Source organism: Notothenia rossii (assembly GCF_949606895.1).
Source record: "Notothenia rossii genome assembly, chromosome: 7".
In the NCBI taxonomy this organism is placed as follows: Eukaryota; Metazoa; Chordata; class Actinopteri; order Perciformes; family Nototheniidae; genus Notothenia; species Notothenia rossii.
The window spans coordinates 70,616,137-70,640,312 of NC_136905.1; the positions used below are offsets into that span (position 1 = coordinate 70,616,137).

At 39.8% G+C, this 24,176-nt stretch overlaps 4 protein-coding genes across 4 annotated transcripts in view; 2 read left to right on the forward strand and 2 right to left on the reverse strand.

Moving 5' to 3' along the window:
• The first annotated feature begins 479 nt into the window (after nt 1–479).
• adam17a (ADAM metallopeptidase domain 17a) lies at nt 480–14,520 on the forward strand. The gene is made up of 19 exons (XM_079693832.1): nt 480–715; nt 1,022–1,154; nt 2,043–2,176; nt 2,477–2,565; nt 3,181–3,370; nt 4,819–4,949; nt 5,517–5,603; nt 6,547–6,669; nt 7,098–7,242; nt 7,574–7,662; nt 8,066–8,218; nt 9,158–9,357; nt 9,487–9,590; nt 9,678–9,812; nt 10,172–10,302; nt 10,439–10,517; nt 10,998–11,086; nt 11,221–11,280; nt 13,111–14,520. The coding sequence occupies exons 1-19, from the start codon at nt 610–612 to the stop codon at nt 13,516–13,518; spliced, it is 2,586 nt and encodes an 861-aa protein (XP_079549958.1). The 5' UTR covers nt 480–609; the 3' UTR covers nt 13,519–14,520.
• Nucleotides 14,487–17,643, reverse strand: iah1 (isoamyl acetate hydrolyzing esterase 1 (putative)). The gene is made up of 6 exons (XM_079693834.1): nt 17,486–17,643; nt 17,286–17,338; nt 16,989–17,140; nt 16,185–16,346; nt 15,953–16,074; nt 14,487–14,849 (listed from the first exon to the last, which is right to left on the reverse strand). Exons 1-6 carry the CDS (start codon nt 17,546–17,548, stop codon nt 14,673–14,675), a joined length of 729 nt encoding a protein of 242 aa, XP_079549960.1. The 5' UTR covers nt 17,549–17,643; the 3' UTR covers nt 14,487–14,672.
• Nucleotides 17,644–19,701: 2,058 nt separating this feature from the next.
• Nucleotides 19,702–21,520, forward strand: LOC307047091 (uncharacterized protein). The gene has a single exon (XM_079693833.1). It carries the CDS (start codon nt 19,747–19,749, stop codon nt 20,740–20,742), a length of 996 nt encoding a protein of 331 aa, XP_079549959.1. The 5' UTR covers nt 19,702–19,746; the 3' UTR covers nt 20,743–21,520.
• A 106-nt stretch (nt 21,521–21,626) lies between these two features.
• LOC307046446 (cleavage and polyadenylation specificity factor subunit 3-like) overlaps nt 21,627–24,176 on the reverse strand; it is a 6,514-nt gene continuing 3,964 nt past the window's right edge. Inside the window, exons 12-17 of the mRNA XM_079692842.1 lie at nt 24,106–24,169; nt 23,878–23,972; nt 23,682–23,769; nt 22,594–22,660; nt 22,401–22,497; nt 21,627–22,310 (exon numbers count right to left, since the gene is read on the reverse strand). Coding sequence (XP_079548968.1) covers nt 22,209–22,310; nt 22,401–22,497; nt 22,594–22,660; nt 23,682–23,769; nt 23,878–23,972; nt 24,106–24,169 — 513 coding nt within the window. The 3' untranslated portion in view covers nt 21,627–22,208. The remainder of the gene's footprint in view (nt 22,311–22,400; nt 22,498–22,593; nt 22,661–23,681; nt 23,770–23,877; nt 23,973–24,105; nt 24,170–24,176) is intronic.

A 24,176-nucleotide genomic window follows, 5' to 3' on the forward strand; every position in this document is an offset into this window, starting at 1 on the left:
TAGTGAGCGGCCCAACCCTTCGTATATTTTTCTGTGAAAAAAGTTTGGACACCCCTGCTTTAATGCATCAATAATTATAATTAAAACATATTATTCTGAAATGGACCAATCTGCATAATGAGTAATTCTACTTTTTGTACTTTCAGTACTTGTTTATGCTAATAGTTTTCTACTTTTACTTGAGTAACATTTTGAAAGCAGGACTTTTACTTGTAAAGAGTATTTATTGTACAAAGTGAGTATTCCTACTCTATGGTACTTCTACTTTGACTCAAGTACAAGCTCTGAGTACTTCTTCCAGCCCATTTCTATGCTAATATTTTTGTAATTTTACAACAAATATTTTAAATGCCAGACTTTTACTTGTAACAGTATTTTAAGAGTGTGATTTGTTACTACTGAAATACAGATATATGAGTACTTTTTGCGCCTTTGTCATGAATAAACTACCTGTGTGTCTCGCCAACGCTTCCTCGCGGGTGGTATAATCTAAAAGCGGATGTTTTCCACTCGGTGCATTTCCGGGTATCTCAGCTAGCTAGCTGTCCAGACAAACCGAGCAACTTTTGACAATGACAGCACTAGCATAGCTGGCTGAATTGAGTGAAAATGAAGAGCATACTGTTCATTGCCTTTCTGGCTCCTTGCTGGGTCAACTGTGCTATTAAGTCGAGAGTTATTACGGAGGAGAATCACGAAGAAAACCCGGAGTACGGTGAGTAACGCAAGCTAACTCAGGCTAACATTAGCTAGAATGTTCAGGCTTTCTGTTTTATGAACTATGTGCTTTCTAACTATCTATGTAATTAGTATTTACTGTAATTATCAACCAGTATCAATTACAGTGTAATGCTTAGGCGATGAGTCCTGTATACTTGCTAAATAAAACCAGATCTTCATCAGGCTGGGAGCGGATTGTCAGCTCCAGATTGCAGTATGTGTAGTATCTGGTGATTTGAATGAACACACGCAGTTTCTGCTTGGTCCTGGATGACCATTGTCGTCTCTCCATGTCTTCCAGATGCTTTGAGCTCCATCCTGTCAGATTTTGAGGTGTTGCCATTGTCAGGCCTCCAGCTGCACTCAGTAAGAAAGAGGGACGTCCACACCCAGTCCCACCTGGAGCGTCTGGTGAGCTTCAGAGCCCTGCACAGGTACAGCAGCCCCCTCATGTCTCTGACAGAAGCCCTACTCAGAGAACAGCTGTTGTGTACTTTGGAGTAATGATACAGAATAAGTTCACATTTTAACAGAGGTGGGAGAACTACTCGGAGTACTCAAGTACCAGACTATAGGAATACTCTGTTACAAGTAACAGTTCTGCATTCAAAATGTTACTCAAGTAAAAGTACAAAAGTATTAGCATACAAATGTACTCACAGTTCTAAATGCAAGTGTTTTGATTATAATTGTTGATGCATACATGTGTATATCAAAGCTGGTAAAGGTGGAACTAGTTAACAGAGGTGGGAGAACTACTCGGAGTACTCAAGTACCAGACTATAGGAATACTCTGTTACAAGTAACAGTTCTGCATTCAAAATGTTACTCAAGTAAAAGTACAAAAGTATTAGCATACAAATGTACTCACAGTTCTAAATGCAAGTGTTTTGATTATAATTGTTGATGCATACATGTGTATATCAAAGCTGGTAAAGGTGGAACTAGTTTTAATAACTTTATATGCAGCAGGGTAGCTTGTGAATGTTACTCTAGGTGTAACTAGTATTATGTCTTATTTAAGTATTCTCTATATTTCACACTATAAATCCAAATCTGCAAAGTAACTTATGTAAGTATAAGTACACTATTTACCTCTGAACATTAGTGGGGTGGAAGTACAATTGTATTTAAGTACAGTACTTGAGTTAATGTACTTACTTAGTTACTTTATACCACTGCATTTTAAACATCATTGGTCAGACTATGACATATGATCGAATGAAGAGATATTATCCTAACAAAAGTACTTTTTGAAGCAGCAATCATGTTCATGTTCAGGTTAATGTATATAAGCTTTGTTTTCTTCCTTTCTTTTTTAGAAATTTCAAGCTTTACCTGACCACGAACACACACCTTTTCACTGAGGACTTTAAAGCTGTGTTTGTTGATGAACATGGGAGGGAGGAAAAGTACGATGTTCATCTTCAGAACTATTTCACTGGACATGTTGTTGGTGAGTAAAAACTTCTGGCATAAGGGATTCACCAATGTTTCATTGTAAATACAGTTTTTTACCCTAATTTGGATTTCCCAGGCAAGTGTTTTTGCATGTGCAGGAGAAAAACTTGAATCTGAGAAATGATGACTAATTAAATGGCACTATTTGTCATATTATATCAGCAATACATATAATGTTGGGCTGATGTAAATACTGCTTGGTCATTTAATTGATCAGTGCGCCTTTTTACATTACTGTATTTAGTTTGCACATGTCAATCGTTTAATTAAAGCTTTATTTGTTCTGTGTTTCCAGGGGAGGAGAATTCCCGTGTGCAGGCACACATAGAAGGAGATGAGTTTTCTGCTCACATCCTTACTGATGAAGTCGAGTACAACGTAGAGGTAAGAACTGACTGTAACATAATCGTTTTTATGTGTAGAGTCAGAGTAGAGAGGGTACTACTGACCCATTTTTTTGAATACACTTAACCCTAAGCCATTTTATCCAAGGCATTTGACTTAGTTTGACAGTAGAGAGGCCACACTGTTGAGGACTGTGATGGCCTTTTCAGCATTACCAAGTGCAATTGTATGCTTTACGCTACAAAACAAAAAAGAACATGGTGCTTTTGCTGTACTCAAAATCTGGGATGCTTTTGCTGTTTATGCCGTTAGATGATATTGCTTCTCAGCATAAAAAAGACTAGTCATGGTAGTGCCATACTCTGTGATTGCCTTTTGGATATACCAGTGATAATTTGTTACATTGGTATAATAACCTGGGCTTTCTGTCTCTGATCATTTTAACAACGATGCCCATGATAGTAGTTTGAAGTTATTTCTGATTTGCCCGTCCAAACTCCACCTCTAGCTTATGCCAAATATGTTAAAGATTCGAAAGTGAAAGAGGAAGGCAGCTTTTATGCCTTGTAGCCCAGTTTATCTCATGCTGAGAATTTCACATCAATCCATTTGCTTTTGTTCTCAAGTTCCACCTGTTTTTCTCTGGACTTCCAGCCCCTCTGGAGGTTTACAGATTCCCCAGCTGATGGCAGGTTACTGGTTTATCGCTCGGACGACATCAAGAATCTGAGCCGCATCGCCTCTCCAAAAGTGTGTGGCTACGTCCACGCAGAGGCTAACGATCTGCTGCCAAAGACTGCCAGGAGGAGTTGGGATGGACAGGAGGAGGTGGACCAGGAAAAGGGTGAGCTCAGCTTCTGCTTTCCTCACTAAGCTGTCGATGCCTGCAAATGTGTGTGGTGCTATTTGTAGCAGGAATGTGGAAGAGAAAGAAAGGGTAAGTACAGGGTTGGAGATAAAAAAAAAGAGTTGATCTGCTCTGCGCTCTTGTTTGTGGTTAGTTAAGAGTAGATACAAAAGTAAAAGAATAACGCATGTTTAGGATAGAGAGGAAGAAAGGAGATGGCTGTAATGGTGAGACAAGAGAGGTGGGTGTTAGGTGTCTGTAACAGTCACTTTAATAGAAGCCTTTTTATCTGTAAAACCTAGCCTAAGCCATTCACATACACACTGCTGACAAGTGGGTATTATGTAACAGCCAGATGCCTTTTGAATCCTTTGTGCTGCTTTGGAAATGTAAAGCATATAGCCTTGATAATGTGCCAGAGGAGAAATCGAACACCTCTCACTGGCTGCTGGTTGAAAGTACTCATCGGGGATATGATGTGAGGTGAAGGTTCTTATGGAGGAGGCATTCAAATTCATGCAGGCTCTGCTGCCCAATCAGATGCCTCCGAGTCGTCACCGGTCTCCCACCACACAGGGCAGCGCACCCCCACACTTCTGAACAGTGTATGATGTAATGCTCAAATGGGATCTCTTCCTGTTTTTCCATTTCTGTCAATCTTCAACTACTCATTGTTTTAAGACTTAAGGTTTATGAGGCAACTCTGTATAGTCTATAAAGCCCTGTGTCACAATGTTTTGCACGGCCATATTGTGTCTATACATCGAGGCCTATACTGCAAACACAAATTAGGCTTTTTATTTTATCCACTAGATGGGTCAGTTTTGTAAGTAGTAATTCTTAGTCAACTAACACTTAGCTGATTTTGTTATGCTGTAAATCAAGCCTTAATTTTCTGGCTGACACAATTGCGTAATTATAGCGAGGCTTGTAGACCGTTACTCAGTTGTTTATGTAAATGTAAACTACATAGACCAAAACTGTGGCTTAGCTATGCAACTCTGTCTATAAGGACCTAACCGCCCACGGGTTCACTGCTCTTCAGCCTTTACATTGTGCAATCAACATCTTCATTATAATACGAAACAATGTGCTTTCAGATTGAACATAAAATTGATGTATAGGAGAAAAAAACAGTTAGCTCTAACTGGATTTATTCTTGCTCGAAAGAACAGAAGCAGCGTTTAATCAGTTCACATGCGAACTAAAAAGAATATGTGCTGCTAATTGTGAAAATGAGGGCAATTAACAATGTAATACTGGAGCATGGCCTCATTGTTTAACTTCCTTTCCTACATTAGTTTCCCTCGACTGTTGCTGCACCTCAATATGACAATGCTTAATGAACATTAGCACTACTTTGTTCTTTTGCTTTTTGTCCGCCTGTGACCATTTTCCTTTATCTACTCCTTCTGTCTCTCTTTGTGCCGCTGGTGCTTCTTCAGGCTTCCTCCACAGAGAGAAGAGACAGACTCACGATCACAAGAAGAACACCTGCCCCCTGCTGCTGGTCGCAGATTACCGCTTCTTTGAACACATGGGCCGCGGACAAGAGAGCGTCACTCTCAACTACCTGGTCTGTTTCCATGATGCTATGTACCAAAAATATTCCAGAGATAATTCACCATGTAAAGATTGAACCTGCATCCATAGGGTATTATGAGGTTAATGTATGTTTTTTATTTCAACAGTTTAGCTTTAAATCAAATGCACTAATATATGATCAGCATGTCGACTATACATGTGAATATATTCAAGGCAAGTTTATTTTGCATCACACAATTCAGCAATATAGCAATTCAAACTGCTTCACATTAAACAACTAAAACATTGAGACAAAGCGCAAAAGAAACCCAAAACAATAGGTGCTTTAATCCAAGTAAAACCTTTGTTAAATAGCTACAAAAATAAAACATTTAACTACAATAAGACAGTCAAACAAAAAAAAGAGCAACAGTGCAGTGTTAGATATTGAATGATTTGATTTCATAAATGACAGCAGAAAGGTTTTCAGTCGGTCTGGATTTCAAATAATCGAGACTTGCATTGGATCTGTAAAAGCAAAATGAATTGTTTTTGTGATGTTTAAATATGTCTTACTGTTAAAAAAAACGATGTGTTTTTTCCCCATCTCTCACTCCAGATTGAGCTGATTGATCGAGTTGATGACATTTATAGGAACACAACCTGGGATGATGAATTTATAGGCTATGGGGTCCAGATCCATCAGGTGTGTGTTTGTGTGTGATGATGAACTGCATTTTAATATCATTTCACGCCTAACTTGTGGAGCAATTTGTGGCGTTTTAGCATCAGACATCCCTGCTAACTGACGTCAGTGTGTTTGAGAACAGCATTTCTAAGGAGGAACTGAACGCCTTTGTGTTTGCCCTCCGGGGTATTTAATTTGTTCCACTGGCTTTGGGAATGAATGGAGACTCTGTATCTCATATTGTGAGTCCCGGGTTTTCTCATCTTAAAGCTATGCATTCATTTAGATGCTCAGTTATTTTCCAACCATGCATTTCAAGAAACACTTGTAATGGTTAGGGTTAGGGGGTTAGGGTTAGGTTAGGGTTAGGTTAGGGGGTTAGGGTTAGGTTGGTAGATTCCAATACCTATAAAGAAGGCTTCAACTGCAAGCCACAAAACATGATGCTGAATGACTGATTTAGAGTTACATAGTTGTTGTTATTATTATTATTATTATTATTAATAATTGCGATTGTTTTGACTGAAACTGAGGGAATGATCTTCACACTATCTTTGAAATATTTGATGAAGCAATCATGGTGTGATATATATTTGTAAGAGGGTCTGTACCAAACAAGGGAACAACTAAGTCTGTAAAATACCTACAGTATGTAGGTCAAGACTTCACTGCTGCACCCTCATATTTACCTCAGATATTTACCATATACTGCCCTTCTGCCATTTGGATATTTCATTAGTCCATACTGCAATTTTGAAAGATAAGACAAAGTTAAACAAATTATAATTTATCTGTGACTTTAGGGGCAACATATATCTAATGTGTGTTATGCATCTCGGAGTCTTGACTCGTGAGTTTCCCAGAACGATGATCATGAGCCAGTTCACTGAGATTTGTTTTAAGGCTTTGTATCAGCTTTGATGAATTGTTCAAAAATTGTGTCTTTGATTACCTCTCTCAGATCATCATCAACAAGGAGTCTACAAAGCCCCCCCCCGTGCACAACGCCAAATGGCTCCACTATAACATGAAGGACAGTCCTGTGAAAGGAAAGGCGGTTTGGGACGTGAAGAGACTTCTGGAGGTAAAAAAGGAGACCCAGACAAAGTGTACATTAGGAGAGGAGAGGTTGGGGAAATACAGTGGATCACTCAAAACTTTGGGACTGAATATGATATGGGTGTACAAATATCAAAGATATGTTCGAGATCATCTGGAAAAACAATTGACTGGTGAAATGTCCTGCTCGGTTCAAATATTTAGATTTTGAAGTAGTTCATCCTTTTGTTAATAAATCGGGATTAGGTTTGATACATGTTTAGAGTAATGCTATCTCAAATAGTTGAATTTCGAAATGTTAATGTCCTTGTCTTAATAAGTTCATAAAGTCAATGTCATAAAACGTATACAAAAGAGAATGTCTTACAGTGTTGAGACTGCTTGTGTGAGACAGGGAGTAAAAATAACTTAAACAAATGGAAGATAATATTTTAAATGTTGTCCCTTTTTTAGCAATTCAGCTCGGACATCGCTGACAACGCCTCCACTGTGTGTCTGGCCCACCTGTTCACCTACCAGGATTTCGACGAGGGAACCCTGGGGCTGGCCTACGTGGCCCCCTCCAAACCTCAGGCCCTGGGCGGCCTCTGCCCGAAACGTAAGGACACATCCCATCATGGCAGAACGGCTTCATTTTGTGTGCTGTGTGTCTCATGTAAAACATCACCAGTATGTGGTCAATGCAGCATGGCATGGATCGATCTCAGAGCAATTGTTTGTCATGTTTACAGACCATCTATGTTGCCCTTTCAATGAAAACCTCCCACAATCATGTGAAGTTTTATTAAGCTGCTGATCTGTTTGTGTTGTCTCACATCAGTAACGAAACAAATTAAACACAAGTGTGGGAAAACAGACTAGTGGAGCCATGGGTTTTTTTGTACAGCAAACCGGATACTGACATCAAGCTCTGATTTTTCTTCTTGTAGCATACTACCCGTCTAACTCTGTAAAGCCCAGTTACCTCAACACAGGCCTGACCAGCACCAAGAACTACGGCAAAACCATCCTAACAAAGGTTTGTATTCCTCGTTTTCAATCATTACCTCGCGCAAGGCTAGTAAATGGGTGCTCACGGTTTTAGCAGGATTTTATGCAACATGTCATGCAGTGTCGGCTCTAAGCAGAGGAGACGCATGCTATATGTGTGGGTGGTCTGAGTGAAGATGTTAACACTTGCATTTTGGCACCTCGGTTATCAGTTTCTTGCACAGTTCGAAGTTACCTTTTTACCATAACAAGAGCTTGGAGTAATTTTGTGATATTATAACCGCTATTATAATACGTATGTTCTTTGACAGCAATACATGTTATAAATGGGAGAATGTGCTATAAGACATGTTTTTTGTCCTGCAGTTTTTGTGCCATTTATTCCTTATTTAATACAGTTGTAAACTATATGTTGACGCTTGTCCCTTCAGGAAGCAGATCTAGTGACGACTCACGAACTCGGCCATAACTTTGGAGCGGAACACGATCCTGACAACATCCCATACTGCGCTCCCAGCGACGACCACGGCGGGAAGTTCGTCATGTACCCGATCGCTGTGAGCGGAGACCATGTCAACAACAAGGTACTCGTAAAATGTTCAAATCAAACTTCGACATACAGAAGGATACAGCAGGAGCATAACCATCTGCTATATAACAAACTATGCAGACAGTTATGAGTAAACACTGAGTTCACGCTGCGTAATGAGACATGATGTGGGAATCTGAGATGCTGAACATTCAGTGTTGGATAAATGTGAGTCACAGTTGTTCCTGTAAAACATGACAGTGAATATACTGCACCTCCCCCGACATCAGCCTTAGAAACTGATGTGCATGACGATGCTGAAGTTGAGTGTTTAAAATGCTGCTGTTTATCAAATGGGATTTTCCTGCACATAAACAACAAACAAGAAATCTTGGATCACATCAGTATGCATCTTTTAAAAAGGCTTACAAAGATAGTAAAACTGTTGATGGGGCTGTAACTTCATTCTTACTTATCCAAAGAAGAATCAAACATTTCTCACTGACATTTTATCCTTGCAGCTATTTATTTGACAGAGATTTGCATGAGGGTTGTGAAATATATCGATATTATACCAATGTTGTGATATAAGACTAGATACTTTCTTAGATTTCTGATAGCGTATCTGTTTTCTCCTGGTTTTTAAAGCTACTTTACAGTACCTGAACCCACTGACTGTTGAAGCTTTTTCTATTATGTACCTTTAGCTACTTAGGCATTATATCCACATTACTGGTTATTTATCAAGAATCTAATTGTGAAAATATCATGTGAAAGCACCAATAGTGAAGCCAGCAATAATGTTGCAATATCCATATTGAGGTATTTGGTCGAAAATATTCCAAATCATAATACATTTTCTCCGTATCACACAGCCCTAATTGACATGTTGTTGTTTTTCATTTTTCCACTTTTAGCAGTCCTTTGCCACATCTTCTTTCCAACACTCCCACTCACTATCTAACCCTCGTTTACTTCTCCTTCCCTCGTGAAGCGCTTCTCCAACTGCAGCAAGGTCTCCGTAGGGAAGACGTTACGTTTCAAGGCCCCCGTGTGCTTCAAGGAGAGGAACAGCAAGGTGTGTGGGAACTCCAGAGTGGAGGAAGGGGAGGAGTGCGACCCCGGGCTGCTCCACCTCAACGACGACCGCTGCTGCTCAGCTGAATGCAAATTCAACCGTGGGGCAAAGTGCAGGTATGAGGTCCAAATCACAGATGCATTTCTACTAAAAGTCTAAAAGCTCACAACATTTGATTAATTGAGCTTCAGATGCTTCTAGTTTAAGGCACACACACATTCCCCACGTGTCTGTTCTCTCCACAGTGACAGAAACAGCCCTTGCTGTAGGGGCTGCACGTTTGAGCATGAAGGAATAAGATGCCAGGAACCCATTAATGCGACCTGTAAAGGCATATCCTCCTGCACTGGTGAGCGCCTCCTGCTGGTCTAACACAAGAACTGCGCCAACGTTTTTTTATACATTTACACCTCTCTACCTTCCTTTCACCTATTAGGCAACAGCAGTCAATGCCCCCCTCCTGCAAACGCTAAAGACAACATGGTGTGTGTTGACAACGGTCGCTGTCTCAATGGAGAGTGCAACCCTTTCTGTGAGGCCATGCAGAACCTTCAGTCCTGCGCCTGCAACGGTGAGAGCTGCTGTCACAAGTGGATCGATGTCAAATGGTTGGCCAATGGAACAGCCGAGTCCTAGTGATCATGGAGGTCCCAGAGTTTGACATGAAACATCAAGACATTTGAAAGAAAGAAATTGAAATCATACCTTGGGGAAATATTTGTTCAATTCTGAAATACATAAAAACATTAGACGATGTGAAAGTCCTACAAGCCAAACAATTAAACAACCTTTTGTTTAGTTTGCATCCAGATATAGGATAGGATTTTTAAAGATTGTTTACAGGTCTCAATGACTGGATGTAATGTGTGCACTGCCACTGTTAATGCAGGATAAAGTTATTATAACTATTTCAACGTTTTCTGTTTGCAGAGACGGAGGACTCCTGTAAAGTGTGCTGCAGAGGGAGCGATGGCGCCTGCGCCCCCTTCATCCAGTCCAATACTAGTCTCCTTTTCCTGCGCAAAGGGAAACCGTGCACCGTGGGCTTCTGTGACGGGAGCGTGAGTCACCAAACCTCTTCTTTGTCCATCAGCTGATTCTACCATGTTTACTTATTTGTGCTTAGTTCCTATTACTGTCCAGCTCTGAAAAGCCTTGTATGAATGATATATGTTTTAGCTTTTTGTTTGAATACAGGGAAAGTGCATGAAGCAGGTGCAGGACGTGATCGAGAGGTTGTGGGATTTTATCGACAAGCTGGACATCAACACATTTGGTAAGTTTGTTACAACAGACCACTAACCATGAGAATGTGTCAAATGTAGGGTTTTTACAAAATGTAGTTCATGTTTTCTTTTTGAGGTTTCGGAAGAAGTGTCTGCCATCAGAATGTATTAAAAAAATGAAAAACATCTATTTTTAATAAATACAACTTGTCAGAGTGTACCCCTTTTATGTGCATGGCAAACAAGCTCAAATATGTTGTTTTTGCTAGGAAAAACAACAACAGATGTGGATTAAGCAGAATACTTTGTGAGATAAAATTGACTACAGCTTTGTTTAATAGATTTTGACTTTTGGACAAAAATAAATGCTGTTTTTATAATTGTTTTGTCAACATGATGAATGATGCTGCACACCATTCTGTACAGCCCGAATAAAGCAGACGTAAGGATTTGAAATGTCCTTATCTTCTTTTGGATGACTATGAGTCTTACCTTTCTTTTGTTCCTGCTATCCCCCTGAACCCCATCAGGAAAGTTCCTGGCTGATAACATCGTGGGTTCCGTCGTGGTGTTTTCACTAGTCTTCTGGATTCCTCTCAGTATCCTCGTTCACTGTGTGGTAAGAATCTGCTGCTCATGGATTTGTATTCATTTCCAGCAGTCTTTAATTTTTCAATCATCATTATCATTATACTATTATACCATCTTTTACTTAGTCAAATGTTGACAGTCTTTTGTGGTCTTTTTCCGCAGGACAAACGTCTTGACCAGCAGTATGAGGATAACACCAAGTCCCTTTACTACCCTCCAAGCGTAGGTTTCTCCTCTCTTAATTGACCAAATAGGATCGTGTGCACTTGCCTTGCTGCCACACTAACTTAACTAATACAATCCCACATGCTGACATCATTAATAAGGGAGGGAGAGGGGAGTCTGAAGGCTGATTTTTCAGGTTGAGTTACTAATATTTTTCTGAATCTCTGTCGCCATTAAAAATCAGAAACATCTTTTTTCTGTGTTTGACTCAAAGCACAATGAAATTATACAAAGCCTCTCTCAGTGTAGGTAAACAAATAGATCAAAGTAAATTGGCGCTAAACCATGTTCAACCATTATTTGAGATTAATTATACAATTGAACCGTTATTACAGACTTGATCAAAAGCTAAACACATTAAGATTACTTTAAGTAAATACAAAAACAGCAATAAAATGTGTATTGTAATAAATAAAGGTACAAAATAAATAAAATAATAAGGGGGGCTTACTTCTTGAATTTGACTGTTTTTTTAACAGTGTAAAAAAAACATGAAAAATTAAGAATATTTTATTATGTGCTACACAACTGGCCTTTGCAACCCTTCTTAAAAAATAATCTTCTTTGATTAATTTTTCTTTTAAAGGCCCTGTAAAACAAATGTTTACAATCAGTACATGATGTGATTAAGTTAAAAAAGCTCTCGTGAGAAAGATATCGGACAAGAACAAAGATAGAAAGATACTAATTAACATTTAGCCTCATAAAGATTTTCGAAACACCATTCCCAAGACAGTCCTGAGATAACTGATGTTTAGTCGGAGTGTTGAAAGCACGTGGTGAGAGCAGACCACACATGGATTCAGAATCCATCAGTCAGCCTCACTGTCAGGTTCCAGCTCCGTTGACCCGTTGACTCTTTGCCTTGGCCCTTTTCATTCTCATTGGAACTGCAGCAGATGGTGGAAGTTTGTAGTAGGGCTCCCGCCATAGGTGAGTGCGTCTGGCTTGGTGTTGCGTTGCCATGGAGTCCATAATGATGCATGGTCAGCTGCCCACGTTTGGGATACTTCTGCAGTCACTTACTCCTTGATGTAATCACTGATCTGTTTGCACGTTTCCTGCGTCTTTGAGAGGCTCAAACTGAAGCTAAGCTAATGTGACTGGATAGTTTTAATGTTGTCCACACAGCAGAGTCTTATCTGATCAGAAATTACCTCAAGAAAGCAAGATTGCATCTTTAGGAGTATTCAAACATCGAGAGGACTGAACAGGTTGCACCTTGGTTGTGTTTTGTGAAATCGGATGCCGTGTACGTTTTTTAAGTTTGTATCTGCTGCTGTTCAAAGCTCCAAGAGAGGGTGTTTGTTATTCGTTCTTTTATTTGACTGGCTGTGTACAATGTGTTCTGTTTGGTCTGATTGGGAACTTGTGGAGACTTGAGGGTACATTCCTCTATAGACGTTTTTCATGGCAGACATTTTGACAGGAAAAGCAAAGCAGCAACTAATGACATTAATGATGGCACAATTCCACTTAGGTGTGACAGGAAGTCCTTAAAGTGAGCCAGCATGCACAGTGTGGATGGACTGCAGCCATTATTAATATTAGTTAAACCTTTGATTGACAACACAAAATGTCCACTGTGAGAAATGTTTCTTTTTACTCATTCCCACTTTGAAAGGGGGTGTTGTGGGTGGAGATGGCTGATGGCTATTAGTACATTATTTGTAAGTATAATTTAAAAGCTTTAGAGTTCTGATTATTAACTATAATGTGATGATGAAGATATAAGTAGAATGGAGTAAAAAGGGAATGGATCCCTCCTCAGTCGGAGACAGTCAGATTGGTTGTGTTTTGGTCTCACATGTTGTTCTCGCTCTGCAGAGTCAAGAAATGCTGAACAATCTCGAGTCGGCGTCCGTGCGCATCGTCAAACCTCCCTTCTTCTCCGCCGGCCGGACCGCGCCCTCCTCCCTGCCCCCCCCGCCTCAGCAGCAGAGCCCGGCCGGGGCCTCTCCCGGGGTCAGCACCAGTACCCAGGCCCCCGACCTGAACTCCGGCTCCATCCCGGACAGCGCCGGGGGGCCGCGGATGGCCACCATCCAGGAGGACACCAGCAGCGGCTCTCACCTGGGAGAGGAGGGCCTGTCGGACGATTTCACAACCGCAGGAGCCTCCTCGTCGGCTACGAAATCCTCCTACGAGGATCTGACCGATCAGAACCCGCAAAGCCGGGACCGGAGGCGCCTCAAGAGGCAGGACTGCATTGACACAAAAGAGACAGAGTGCTGAGAGCACTTTTAGTTTAAAAGCATCCACCTTTTTTAGGGTTGGACAGATGAAACCTACTCTGTGGAAATATATCCGCCACAGTTCGGCTTCCCAAACACATTCAATTATCTTTTTGTTGAATATGCAATTAAAAAAAGGTGAGCTATTTTCGTGGATCAGTTAGTTTAAAAAAACATCACGTTACCAGTTACCAGTCTCCTTAATGTATGTGCATTTAGTACTGTCTTCAAAGCAATGCAACCTTTGCCCCACTAGCAGATCAACAGGTGAATGATGTGAAATAATATTGATGATGTAGCTGTGGTTATTTTACCGTAAATGAAACATTTCAGTGTGCTCAGCGTCACAACTTGACTTTAAAATGCTTCTTTTTTTTAACTGCATCAAAACTGCACTTGAAAGTATTTTTCACATCACTGGAAAATGAAATATGTTCTTACTGTGCTGTTTCCTTGATGGTCTCTTTTTCAAAAGATATTTTATTATAGTTTAACCCTTTGAACCCATTAGTTTGTATTTGTCCAGCTGTTGACAGTCATATTGTCTTCATGGAACAACATGGTGCCTTTTCTGAATTTGTGCCTCATCATTCTGAGCCAACTTATGTCTTTGCAAAGAGCTCCAGTATACGAGGCATGAATATTGACAATCATGAACTCAGTGATTTAAGAAACTTCCTGAGATGATCAATTGATATTTGTGTTTTTTTTAATGCATCTGTTATTTTATGCTGTCTCCCCACTGTAGCTTGCTGTGAGACATGTTGTAAAAATACTTATTGAAAGCTAGTTCAAGGGAAAAACTAAAGTGTGGCTAACATTTACTCTCCTGGATTAATTTGAGCTGTTACACAACGAGCAGATGTAGTGTGTCATATATTCTTAATGTTTCTATGCTATAAAAAGTAAACCCTTGAGTTCCTTTTTTTTTTTTTTTTTAAGTTTGTGCTTGTATTGTTTACACACATCTCAAAATAAAAATATCTTTATTGTGCATTTCAAACATTTGTCACATTTTAATGGAAAAAAAATGATCAAAGCTGCTTTGTTTAAAAGCAGGAATGCAGTCCTGTGTGAGGCTCTCCGGTTACTCTGGAATTAACATTAGTCCTCCACAGATGATTCATCCCTGTATGATATTTCAGATCCTCTCCCTCACTGGTCACAGAGGAGGCTGCTCTCGGGGTTCTTGGTGTCCACGTCCCCCCAGTACGGCAGGATGAAGGGCAGGTGGGCCAGGCGACTCTCCAGCAGCTCCCACAGGTGCTGAGACACAAACTGGTTTCCCTCCTGGGACAGATGCAGCCCGTCAGACAGAAAGGCTGTGTAGTCCTGTGGAGCAGAGGACAAAACGGGAAGGCTATAAAAGTAAATTCATTCAGAGGAAGATAATGGGGCATGGTGAAAATACTAGCTCTGGTCAAATAAAGGTCAATGCTTTCAGTGAATCTCATATTGAGACATTTGAAACCTAAGGATGCAGGATTGACGATACATACCACATTTTTCTCGAATCATTAATATCAAACAAAATACTGACATCTTTGACTGCCTATTCAATTTCTTAGCTTAAAATTCTAAACGAATATTGTACAAATTCTGCCGGCCTTTTGTTTTTTATAGCTGTAAGAGCCATTTAGGCACATTATTTTATGGTAATGAATTATGGTTTGGTGAGCCAATTGAATATTCTTTAATTGAACTTGAATGAGCTGAATAACGATGAATTATAATTATACTGTTTTTGTAACATTTTATTTTGCTTATGGTCTGCTCTAGTTTTATGTTTTGTTATTATTTATAGAAAGCAGAATGTAGTAGCGTGCTCAGGTATAAATGACGCTGCCAGCGTGACACAGCAGGAAATCTAGAGAGCAAGTTGGAAAACATTTTTGACCGCACACATCCGTACGACTGTTGGATTTGTTTGTTTATTTGTTTAAATACCGTGCAAAGGTTGCAAGTCGGCATTGGGCCGCCAGTTGATCCATTGAACTTCCTAATAAAGCACTTGAATAGAACGACCAAGGTATTTGGATTTCTTGAACATACGTGAGTCAATACTCGAAAGTGGCCTTTGAACATTCCTTTTTGCATAATTGGCCACTACAATAGCTTTTATGTCATGTAAAATGCCACTTACTCTAAATTGATGCAGCATTGTATTTGATTGTATCTCCTTTGTTGGATTTTAGTCCACTTTCTATTTTCTATTTCCTGACTATTTTTAAGAAGTTCTTAAGGTGTTTGCTGCACAAGACTACCAATGATACTAAGAACAATGGGGTGCTCCAAAAACAGGCCAGAAAACAAAAGAGGAAAGACCTCTGGCCAACGTTTGTCGTAGTTCAGGCAATGGAAAACTGCTTAATTTACATATAAATGAGTATATAAAATAGAAGAAGCAATACAATCCATCAATAACAAGTACGCACCTGTCCATCTTTCTGCATGAGTGTCCAGAGGTCCAGCACGTCTGCACCACACTGACTGGCAGCTTGGACACACGCCTGGGCATACTGACCCGCTACAGAGTTATGGCGATTGAGCGTACATCCTGAAAAAGAGATGAGCAAGCACTCTTATTCTTTGTAGGCCTGAAGCGTATACGTGGCTTGTGTAAGGACAGAAGAACAAGAGAGAGGAAACATTGTGAATGAGCGTTACCTTTCACAATGCACTCCTTCTCCCACACTGACTCATTAATGGGAGGAGGGGTGATGAAGATGACTTTGTCTGCTGACACTCCCACTGAAGCAAGAAGCCTGGTGATCTCCTTCAGGTTCTCTGAATACTCCTGCAGAGGGACGTGCTGCTGTGGGTTTTCATCTTGGTAACAGGAACCAATGAAGGGGGGATACATTTATAGAAAGGCAGATTATTATTGGTGACAATGTGTCTGTTAAACATTGTTTTCAGTCAATTATCTAGAATAATTCCCAAAAAATGTTATAAACAAAAATGTATGCAGTTTATGCTATATATTATCCTACAGTTAATTTATCAAGTGGCGGTTCACACCTGCAAAAGATTATACAATGTTTTATATAAATAGCTAAGGTTGTGTTAAGATTTGTTGGAGTAGTAAACAAAGCACCACATTTCAAATATTCATAAAGCAAAAGAAAATCCAACATGGGATCATGTTAGAAATGTGGGTCTTCATTACGATTTCATTACTTTTGGGGATAGAAAATAAATAGTGTATATTGTTTACTTTGTGTACACTACAATACATAGTATGTTGGTCAAAAACCCCAAACTAAAATTGTATACCATAAAAAAAAAAGTTAGAATGTCAAAAGAAAGTCATAGAATAGTGTCTATAAAAATGACAAAGCATTGTATGTTCTAACAATGTAAACAACATGTAAATAGTAGTGAATACGATAAGCATGAAGAATTGTGTTGGATCACAGGTGATGTTTACAACACAGGCTGTGTGTTAATAAGGTGTTAGTGAAACTGTACCTTGCAGAGCACAGTCGTTGGATCCAAAGAAGACCGTGACAGCAGCTATGTTGTTTTCTTCTGAGTTGGTGCTGCTGAATAGGCGAGGCAGCAGTATCTTACCCCACCTGGAGTTGTAGCCAGACAGCCCTCTGTTTAAGACATCACACTTCCTGATGGAGAAAAATATATTTCACATTCAGATATTAGTCAAAGGTGCTTTATTTTATATTTAATTTAAAAAAAAAAGTGAAATATAAAATAAACATTAAGACGAGCACTTTCATTAAGGTTACAATAAATATAGTAAATACGTGCCTCGCTAGCTTGTGGGCAATGTCTGCACCCCAACCATTGGGTTGAAATGAACCCTGAAAAAAAACAGCAGTTTTATTTGTTCCAAAGTTAAGCTAACAAGCTAGTAGCTAACGTTAACTGTGACTACTGCTAGTAAGTTAGCATAAGCTGCTAGCTTGCAAAATACATCAGCCTTTAAAATATTTGTTGCATGAGCTTACCTGTGTGATGGAGTCCCCAAATAAAATCACTTTAGGCCAAATTACTGTTTTGATTTTAGACATATTGAGATGAAACCTGCTGAACTGGCTGCACAAAACCACACTTCCGGGACTGCGGTCAAGCCAGCCTCCACTTCGGAAAACAGAGTCAAGCCAGCATCCCCGTTGTTTTGCGGTGTGCGAATATCCTATGCATTACGGTAGCGGCCTCGAAAAACTGCCTTCAAAATAAAAGTGCTTACTCGGTCAATAACAATTATACCAAACATATTAAAATATGTACTATATAGGGCTAATGTGATCAATAATAATGTAAGAAAACTACGTATAACTATCACATTATAACTGAGTGAATGTAAAAGTTAAAGAGCTTCAAAATAAAATACCTTTGAAGTCTCATGAGCTATCATCCCTCTGTTTTTAGATGAGAATAAAACAAAAACTCTCCAGTATCAAAGACTCACCTCACTCCAGGGTGATAGCATGACACCCCATCTAGTCACTCAGAAAAAATAAGGACATTCTGATGTAGAGTTTCAAAATAAAAGACCTTTGAAATCTCTTTTATGAGCTATCATCCCTGTTTTTAGATGAGAATAAAACAAAAACTGTCCAGTATCAAATACTAATTTCACTCCAGGGTGATAGCAGGACACCCCATCTAGTCACTCAGGGAGAATCAGGAGAATCTGATGTAGAGTTTCAAAATAAAAGACCTTTGAAATCTCTATTATATGCTATCATCCCTCTGTTTTTAGATAAGAATAAAACAAAGACTCTCCAGTATCAAAGACTCATTTCACTCCAGGGTGATAGCAGGACACCCCATCTAGTCACTCAGAAAAAATCAGGACATTCTGATGTACAGTTTCAAAATAAAATACCTTTGAAGTGTCATATATATGAGCTACCATCCTTCTGTTTTTAGATGAGAATAAAACAAAAACTGTCCAGTATCAAAGACTCATTTCACTCCAGGGTGATAGCAGGACACCCCATCTAGTCACTCAGGGAGAATCAGGACATTCTAATGTAGAGTTTCAAAATAAAATACCTTTGAAATATCTATTGTATGAGCTATCATCCCTCTGTTTTTAGATAAGAATAAAACAAAAACTCTCCAGTATCAAAGACTCATTTCACTAAAATCAGGACAATCTGAAATCTAAAAACAGAGGGATGATAGGTCATACAATAGAGATTTCAAAGGTCTTTTATTTTGAAACTGTACATCAGAATGTCCTGATTCTCCCTGAGTGACTAGATGGGGTGTCCTGCTATCACCCTGGAGCGAGATGAGTCTTTGATACTGGAAAGTTTTTGTTTTATTCTTATCTAAAAACAGAGGGATGATAGCTCATACAATAGAGATTTCAAAGGTATTTTATTTTGAAACTCTACATCAGAATGTCCTGATTTTTTCTGAGTGACTAGATGGGGTGTCCTGCTATCACCCTGGAGCGAGATGAGTCTTTGATACTGGAGAGTTTTTGTTTTATTCTCATCTAAAAACAGAGGGAGGATAGCTCATACAATAGAGATTTCAAAGGTCTTTTATTTTGAAACTCCTTAAGTTTTACATTCACTCATTTATAATGTGGTAGTTATACGTAGTTTGTTTTAAATATTTATTGATCACATGATATAGTACATATTTCTTAATTTAATATGTTTGGTATGTTATTTTGGTGTGTTTGTTATTGACCGAGTAAGTGCTTATATTTTTTAAGGCAGTGTTTCCAGGACTCTACCGTAATGCATAGGATATTCGCGCACCGCAATATCACGTGCGGGCTGGCTTGCCTAGGTTTTCCCGAGTGGAGGTTGGCTTGGCCGCAGTCTTCCGGGTTAGGAGGGATGTTGAGACGTTTTAACAAACTTCAAAATAAAAAACATATTTACATTTTTTAAAGTATGGAATTTACAAGAAAACGTATACAATAGAAAAATCAACACAATATAGCAGACAGGATTAATTGCAGGACTGTATAAACCATTAGTTTGAGTTATGAACACATTGCTAAAATATTTCCATTGCCATATCTACACTGTAGCTACTTTGGATATGACAATAAAGCCTTTGAATCTTCGAAAATCCTAAAAATATATATACATGTATTTCTTATTTTTGTATCGTGTTAATGTTTGTTTGATATTTTTAATAATTTTGTATTTTATGTTTCACCACATGGGGGCACTGCGGGCAGACCCACACGCATTGGAATCCCGGAAATCATCTTATTCCTTTGCCCCCTTCCAACATGGCGGAGGTCAGGCTTCGCTTTAGAAGGGGAGCCTACAACTTTGTTCTCAAAACCTATAATCGACAACTCCTTGAAAGTCAGAATAAGCAACGTGAAAGGGCAATAACAGCCCCTAGTGTCTCTGCGGGGTTTGGATGTGGTGCGTTTCAAGATGGAGAACTTTATGGAGCTGACAGAGCGACCGCGGGAGATTCTCAGGACAGTTACACAAGGGTAACACCACTGTTTGGTAATATTGACAATGGGAATGTCGCTCAATATCACTCCAATGAAGAGTATTTACTTTCTAATAAATCTCCAATTCAGAATATAGATCTACATCGAATTTACGCCAAATTACGTTGGACTCCCTGCACGTTTAGACCAGCTGATCTACACCAGAGCCTCGGTTTGTGTGGAGGACATCCTTCACATGTTGTGTTTATCAGAGCTTACAGCGGCAACGGGGCCAGATCCGAGCCGCTTTACAAAACCAAAACAGAATACTATGAAATCCTGGAGGTGTCACCCAACGCCAGCCATGCCCAGATAAAAACAGCCTACTACAAGCAGTCCTTCCTGTACCACCCGGACCGAAACGCAGGCAGTGAGCACGCCACCGTCCGCTTCTCGGAGATAAGCGAGGCCTACACGGTGCTGGGAAACAAGGCTCTAAGGAAGAAGTACGACCGGGGTCTGCTGGGTCCGTCAGACCTCTTAACAACCAGACCCTCCGGCAAGGACACCGGGAGCTCTGAGAAACAGCACTCTGGGAGTAGACTGCGGTCTTTGGTGGGCCTGCGAGAAACAGCCTTTGACTTTGACAGATTTATCAAGAGCCACTACAGCGAGCAGCTCCAGAGAGAAAGGAACAGCAAGATCCGCAGAGAGGAGATAAGGAGGAAGCAGGAGGAGACTTTTCGGGAGAAGAAGTTGAACACGGCGAACGAGGTGGGAATTATGATGATGATGATAATCGGCGCGTTTTTACTGATCAGCGTATACAAGGCGTGATGTTCACTCACATGGAGGATGTTGGACTTCAATCATCACCACTTCTCATTCTACAACAAAAAGACTGCTGTTGAAAGCTCTTTGTTTGAACCCTGTTTGACCGCTCTGCTTGAGAAGGAAACTTTTGTGAAGTATGGATATCATAACTTTATTTTTAAGTCAATGTGACACAGTGCAATTATAATAAGATCACACTAACAGCTACAAAGACCAAACGGTTCAGCACAGTTCTGTATTCACAGTTTAATCTTGGTGTAGCCTTTGTCAAGACTTGAAGGTTTATCTGTTTTTTAACACCAACGGCCATGTAAATCAAAATAACATTATAAATAGTGCATTAAAATCATTAATATTACATTAATAAGAATACAAGAGTTTCAAAATACTGATGCAGAAACACTTGATCCAGTACTCAACGATCAGGTTTCAACAACAAGTTTTTAATTCCTCACTTTGCCATAAATGGTGTCTTTTTAAATATAGTACACAATTCACAGGTTGGTTCAGCACCTGGTAGTGCTCCAGTTCATTTTTTGCTTTTATAAAGTCATCTGTCTTGCAGATTTCTTTATTTTTGATTTATGGTTTCAAGTATTGCTATTTAGAAATATTTCAAGCAATGTAAGAAAGTAAGGGATGTGTGAATCAAACTATTTAAAAGAGGCATAATAGGAACTGTATGTTTATGCTCAATGAAAAGGTGCCTTGAGATGATATTTATTGTAAAACTGAATGGTTATATTGTACGGATATTTAACTAATAAATGGTTTATGAGCAGTGTCTGTGTTTATAAACTTTGCCTATAAAACCTCTCAAAGTTTGCTGAAAAGTGATGAAAGCAAACCCATTGCTCAAATATTCAAGACACAAAGCTTTGTTTACGTCTGTTTTAAACATCATGTATTGAACACAAACATTTAGTGCATTTAGAAAATCACAGTTCACATCGCAGTTAAAAGTAGACAAAATAGTCATAGCAGTGCACATTACTAACAAACTGGCCAAACACAACTTAAAGTGCATCTACAAGAATACTGATAACTTATTAAATATAATCAAAAGTGCTTGCATAACAAAATCAACACTAACATATATGAAAAAACACAGCTTATGCAATTCCCTTTTTTTACATGGTAGCTCCATGGTCAAGAATAAACTTGTGTATAGGCCGATCTAGCCTAGTAAAGTTTAGATTTTTTTTGTTAAATGATCTGCAATGTGCCGATTAGTTTGGTGAAATGTAATTGGGTTTAAAAGAACTAACACTACAGGGTAGGGCTATCACTATGATTCTTCTGAACACATCCAGTTTTTAGCAAACAAATACAAGCTTCTAATTGGCTTTCAATGCTGAACTTGTGGAAGTATCTTGATGTTTAAATCCGTGATGACTTAGCTTCAGAAACTCTGTGCCTCAGTAGTTTAAAGGTGACTGGATTTGAACACGCCTGCAGTCCGTCTCTCCTCAGATGACTGGGTTCAGGGCGTCGTAGAGCCGCTGCACTGACAGCTCCACCATCTCTCTCAGGGAGTCGTCCTCGGTGCTTTCATCCTCGTAGCACACCGACTTATTAGGGGAGAAGAAGTCAGTGAGAGAGATCAAAACGATTGTACAGCACAGACATCGTTTTGGTGCGTCATTCTTAAAGCTTCTCACCCTCGTTTCCAAGCAGATGTGAACCGTCTTCCCATCTACCGTCAACGAGATGATTTTACCATCACTGAAATCCACACAATCTAATCCAAACATGTCCCTAAGGAGAGAAGCAATATGTTGTGTTTATACTAAATTAGCGTATTCAATGTAACAGTGTCATAAACAAAGTTAGTATGAATTGAGCGGCACTCACTGCAACATGACTCCTAGTCTGTTCTGGAAGACCTCTATGTCCAGTATGGCACTCTGGGTCTCCATCGCTGTTGATCATGATGAATCATATTAAATAATAATTCATACAAAATAAAAAAATCCATCGCAATAACAACACAATGCAATGAATGTAAAGTTAGGATTGTGTACAGTGGGATTGTATGAGGTATTTATCCATGGAAGGTATTTTAGCCTACCTAAAAATTGCCAGTATTGTAAATTACGCAATATTTACAATATTTTGATCAAAATAAAGGGATACAAATATTCAAGATAAAGCATTTTCAGTTGGCTAAAATATCATTAGCTGCTGCCTCTGTCCACAGCAACACATTGCTTGCTCTCATGTGGTAACACCTGACTGTCGCTCCGAAGAGGGGGCATGCAAACCACGTCACTATATACCTAATACAACCCCACTTCAAGCAATCTGAACTATCCCTTGAGGGGGAAACTTCTGAAGCAATTGGAGTCAGGACTCAGAGAGACACGAGGAGAGCTGGAGCTTTGATGGCAAACACTGACGGTTTATTTGGAGCTTCGGCCCGGAGAATTCACAAGACACACGGGCCACGGGTTGACCACACGGTTGAGATGCCACCATCAATTCTCAAGATCCCTCCTGTAGCTCGAGGTTTTAACTAGTTCAGAGTGTAATAATCAACATTCTTCAATAGATAGACTAAACAGCTGAGGACACTGAATCACATTTGTTGTCGCTTATGGCTTGGGGTCATCTACGCCCCGAGAAGGATGTGTTCCAGGTGTCCCACAACAATAACTATCTCACCGAGAGTTGCCCGGCCACAAACTGGTAACAACAGCAAAATGCTAGGGCAGCCCCTCCTTAAGGGAGATAACGGCTGCTCAAGGTTGGTCAGATGCGTCAGAGGGCGAAGGAGGACATGCAGGGCAAATTATTTCCCAACATCCCTTACTTTATTTTTTCTTCATTATCGGGCAAATGGGTTGGAATAAAAGTAATTTATTCTATGCTTCCCACAGTCCATAAATGATTAAAACTAAAGATCCAGATGAGCAACATAAACAGATGGTTGTCAGACTAACCTTTCTGAGCCTTGGGGTTGGACTGGACTTCCAGCACTACAGTGGTGACGGCGTCAGCATACATGTCGTTGAGAGGGTTTGCTAGCCACTGAAATAGGTGATAGAGAGAAAGGGTTGTTGGGTAAATTAGACTGAAGAAGGTAAAGTCTTCTGCGTAGGACTCAGCAGGACCACAGCTAAGGGGCTGACCGCTCACCTCCAGCAGCACCATGCCGGCCTCGTGGATCAGAGTGATATTTTTTAAAATCTTCAGAGTGTGCTTCTCCGTTCCATCAAGCTCTTCCACTTCACCTGAGACAAGAGGAAAACAAATTGCTAGTCAGCATGGTGTAAACTCAGAAAAGTGTGAAGCCCTGCATGAATGGATCAGAAACAAGAATTATTTGGGAGAAAGTTTGCACACACGCAAATATGGCAGACTAACCAGTGAGGTTCCTCAGGTGGCAGACGAGCAGGGAGTAGGGTCCAGTGAAGGGGATTGCCTGGGTCTGTTTC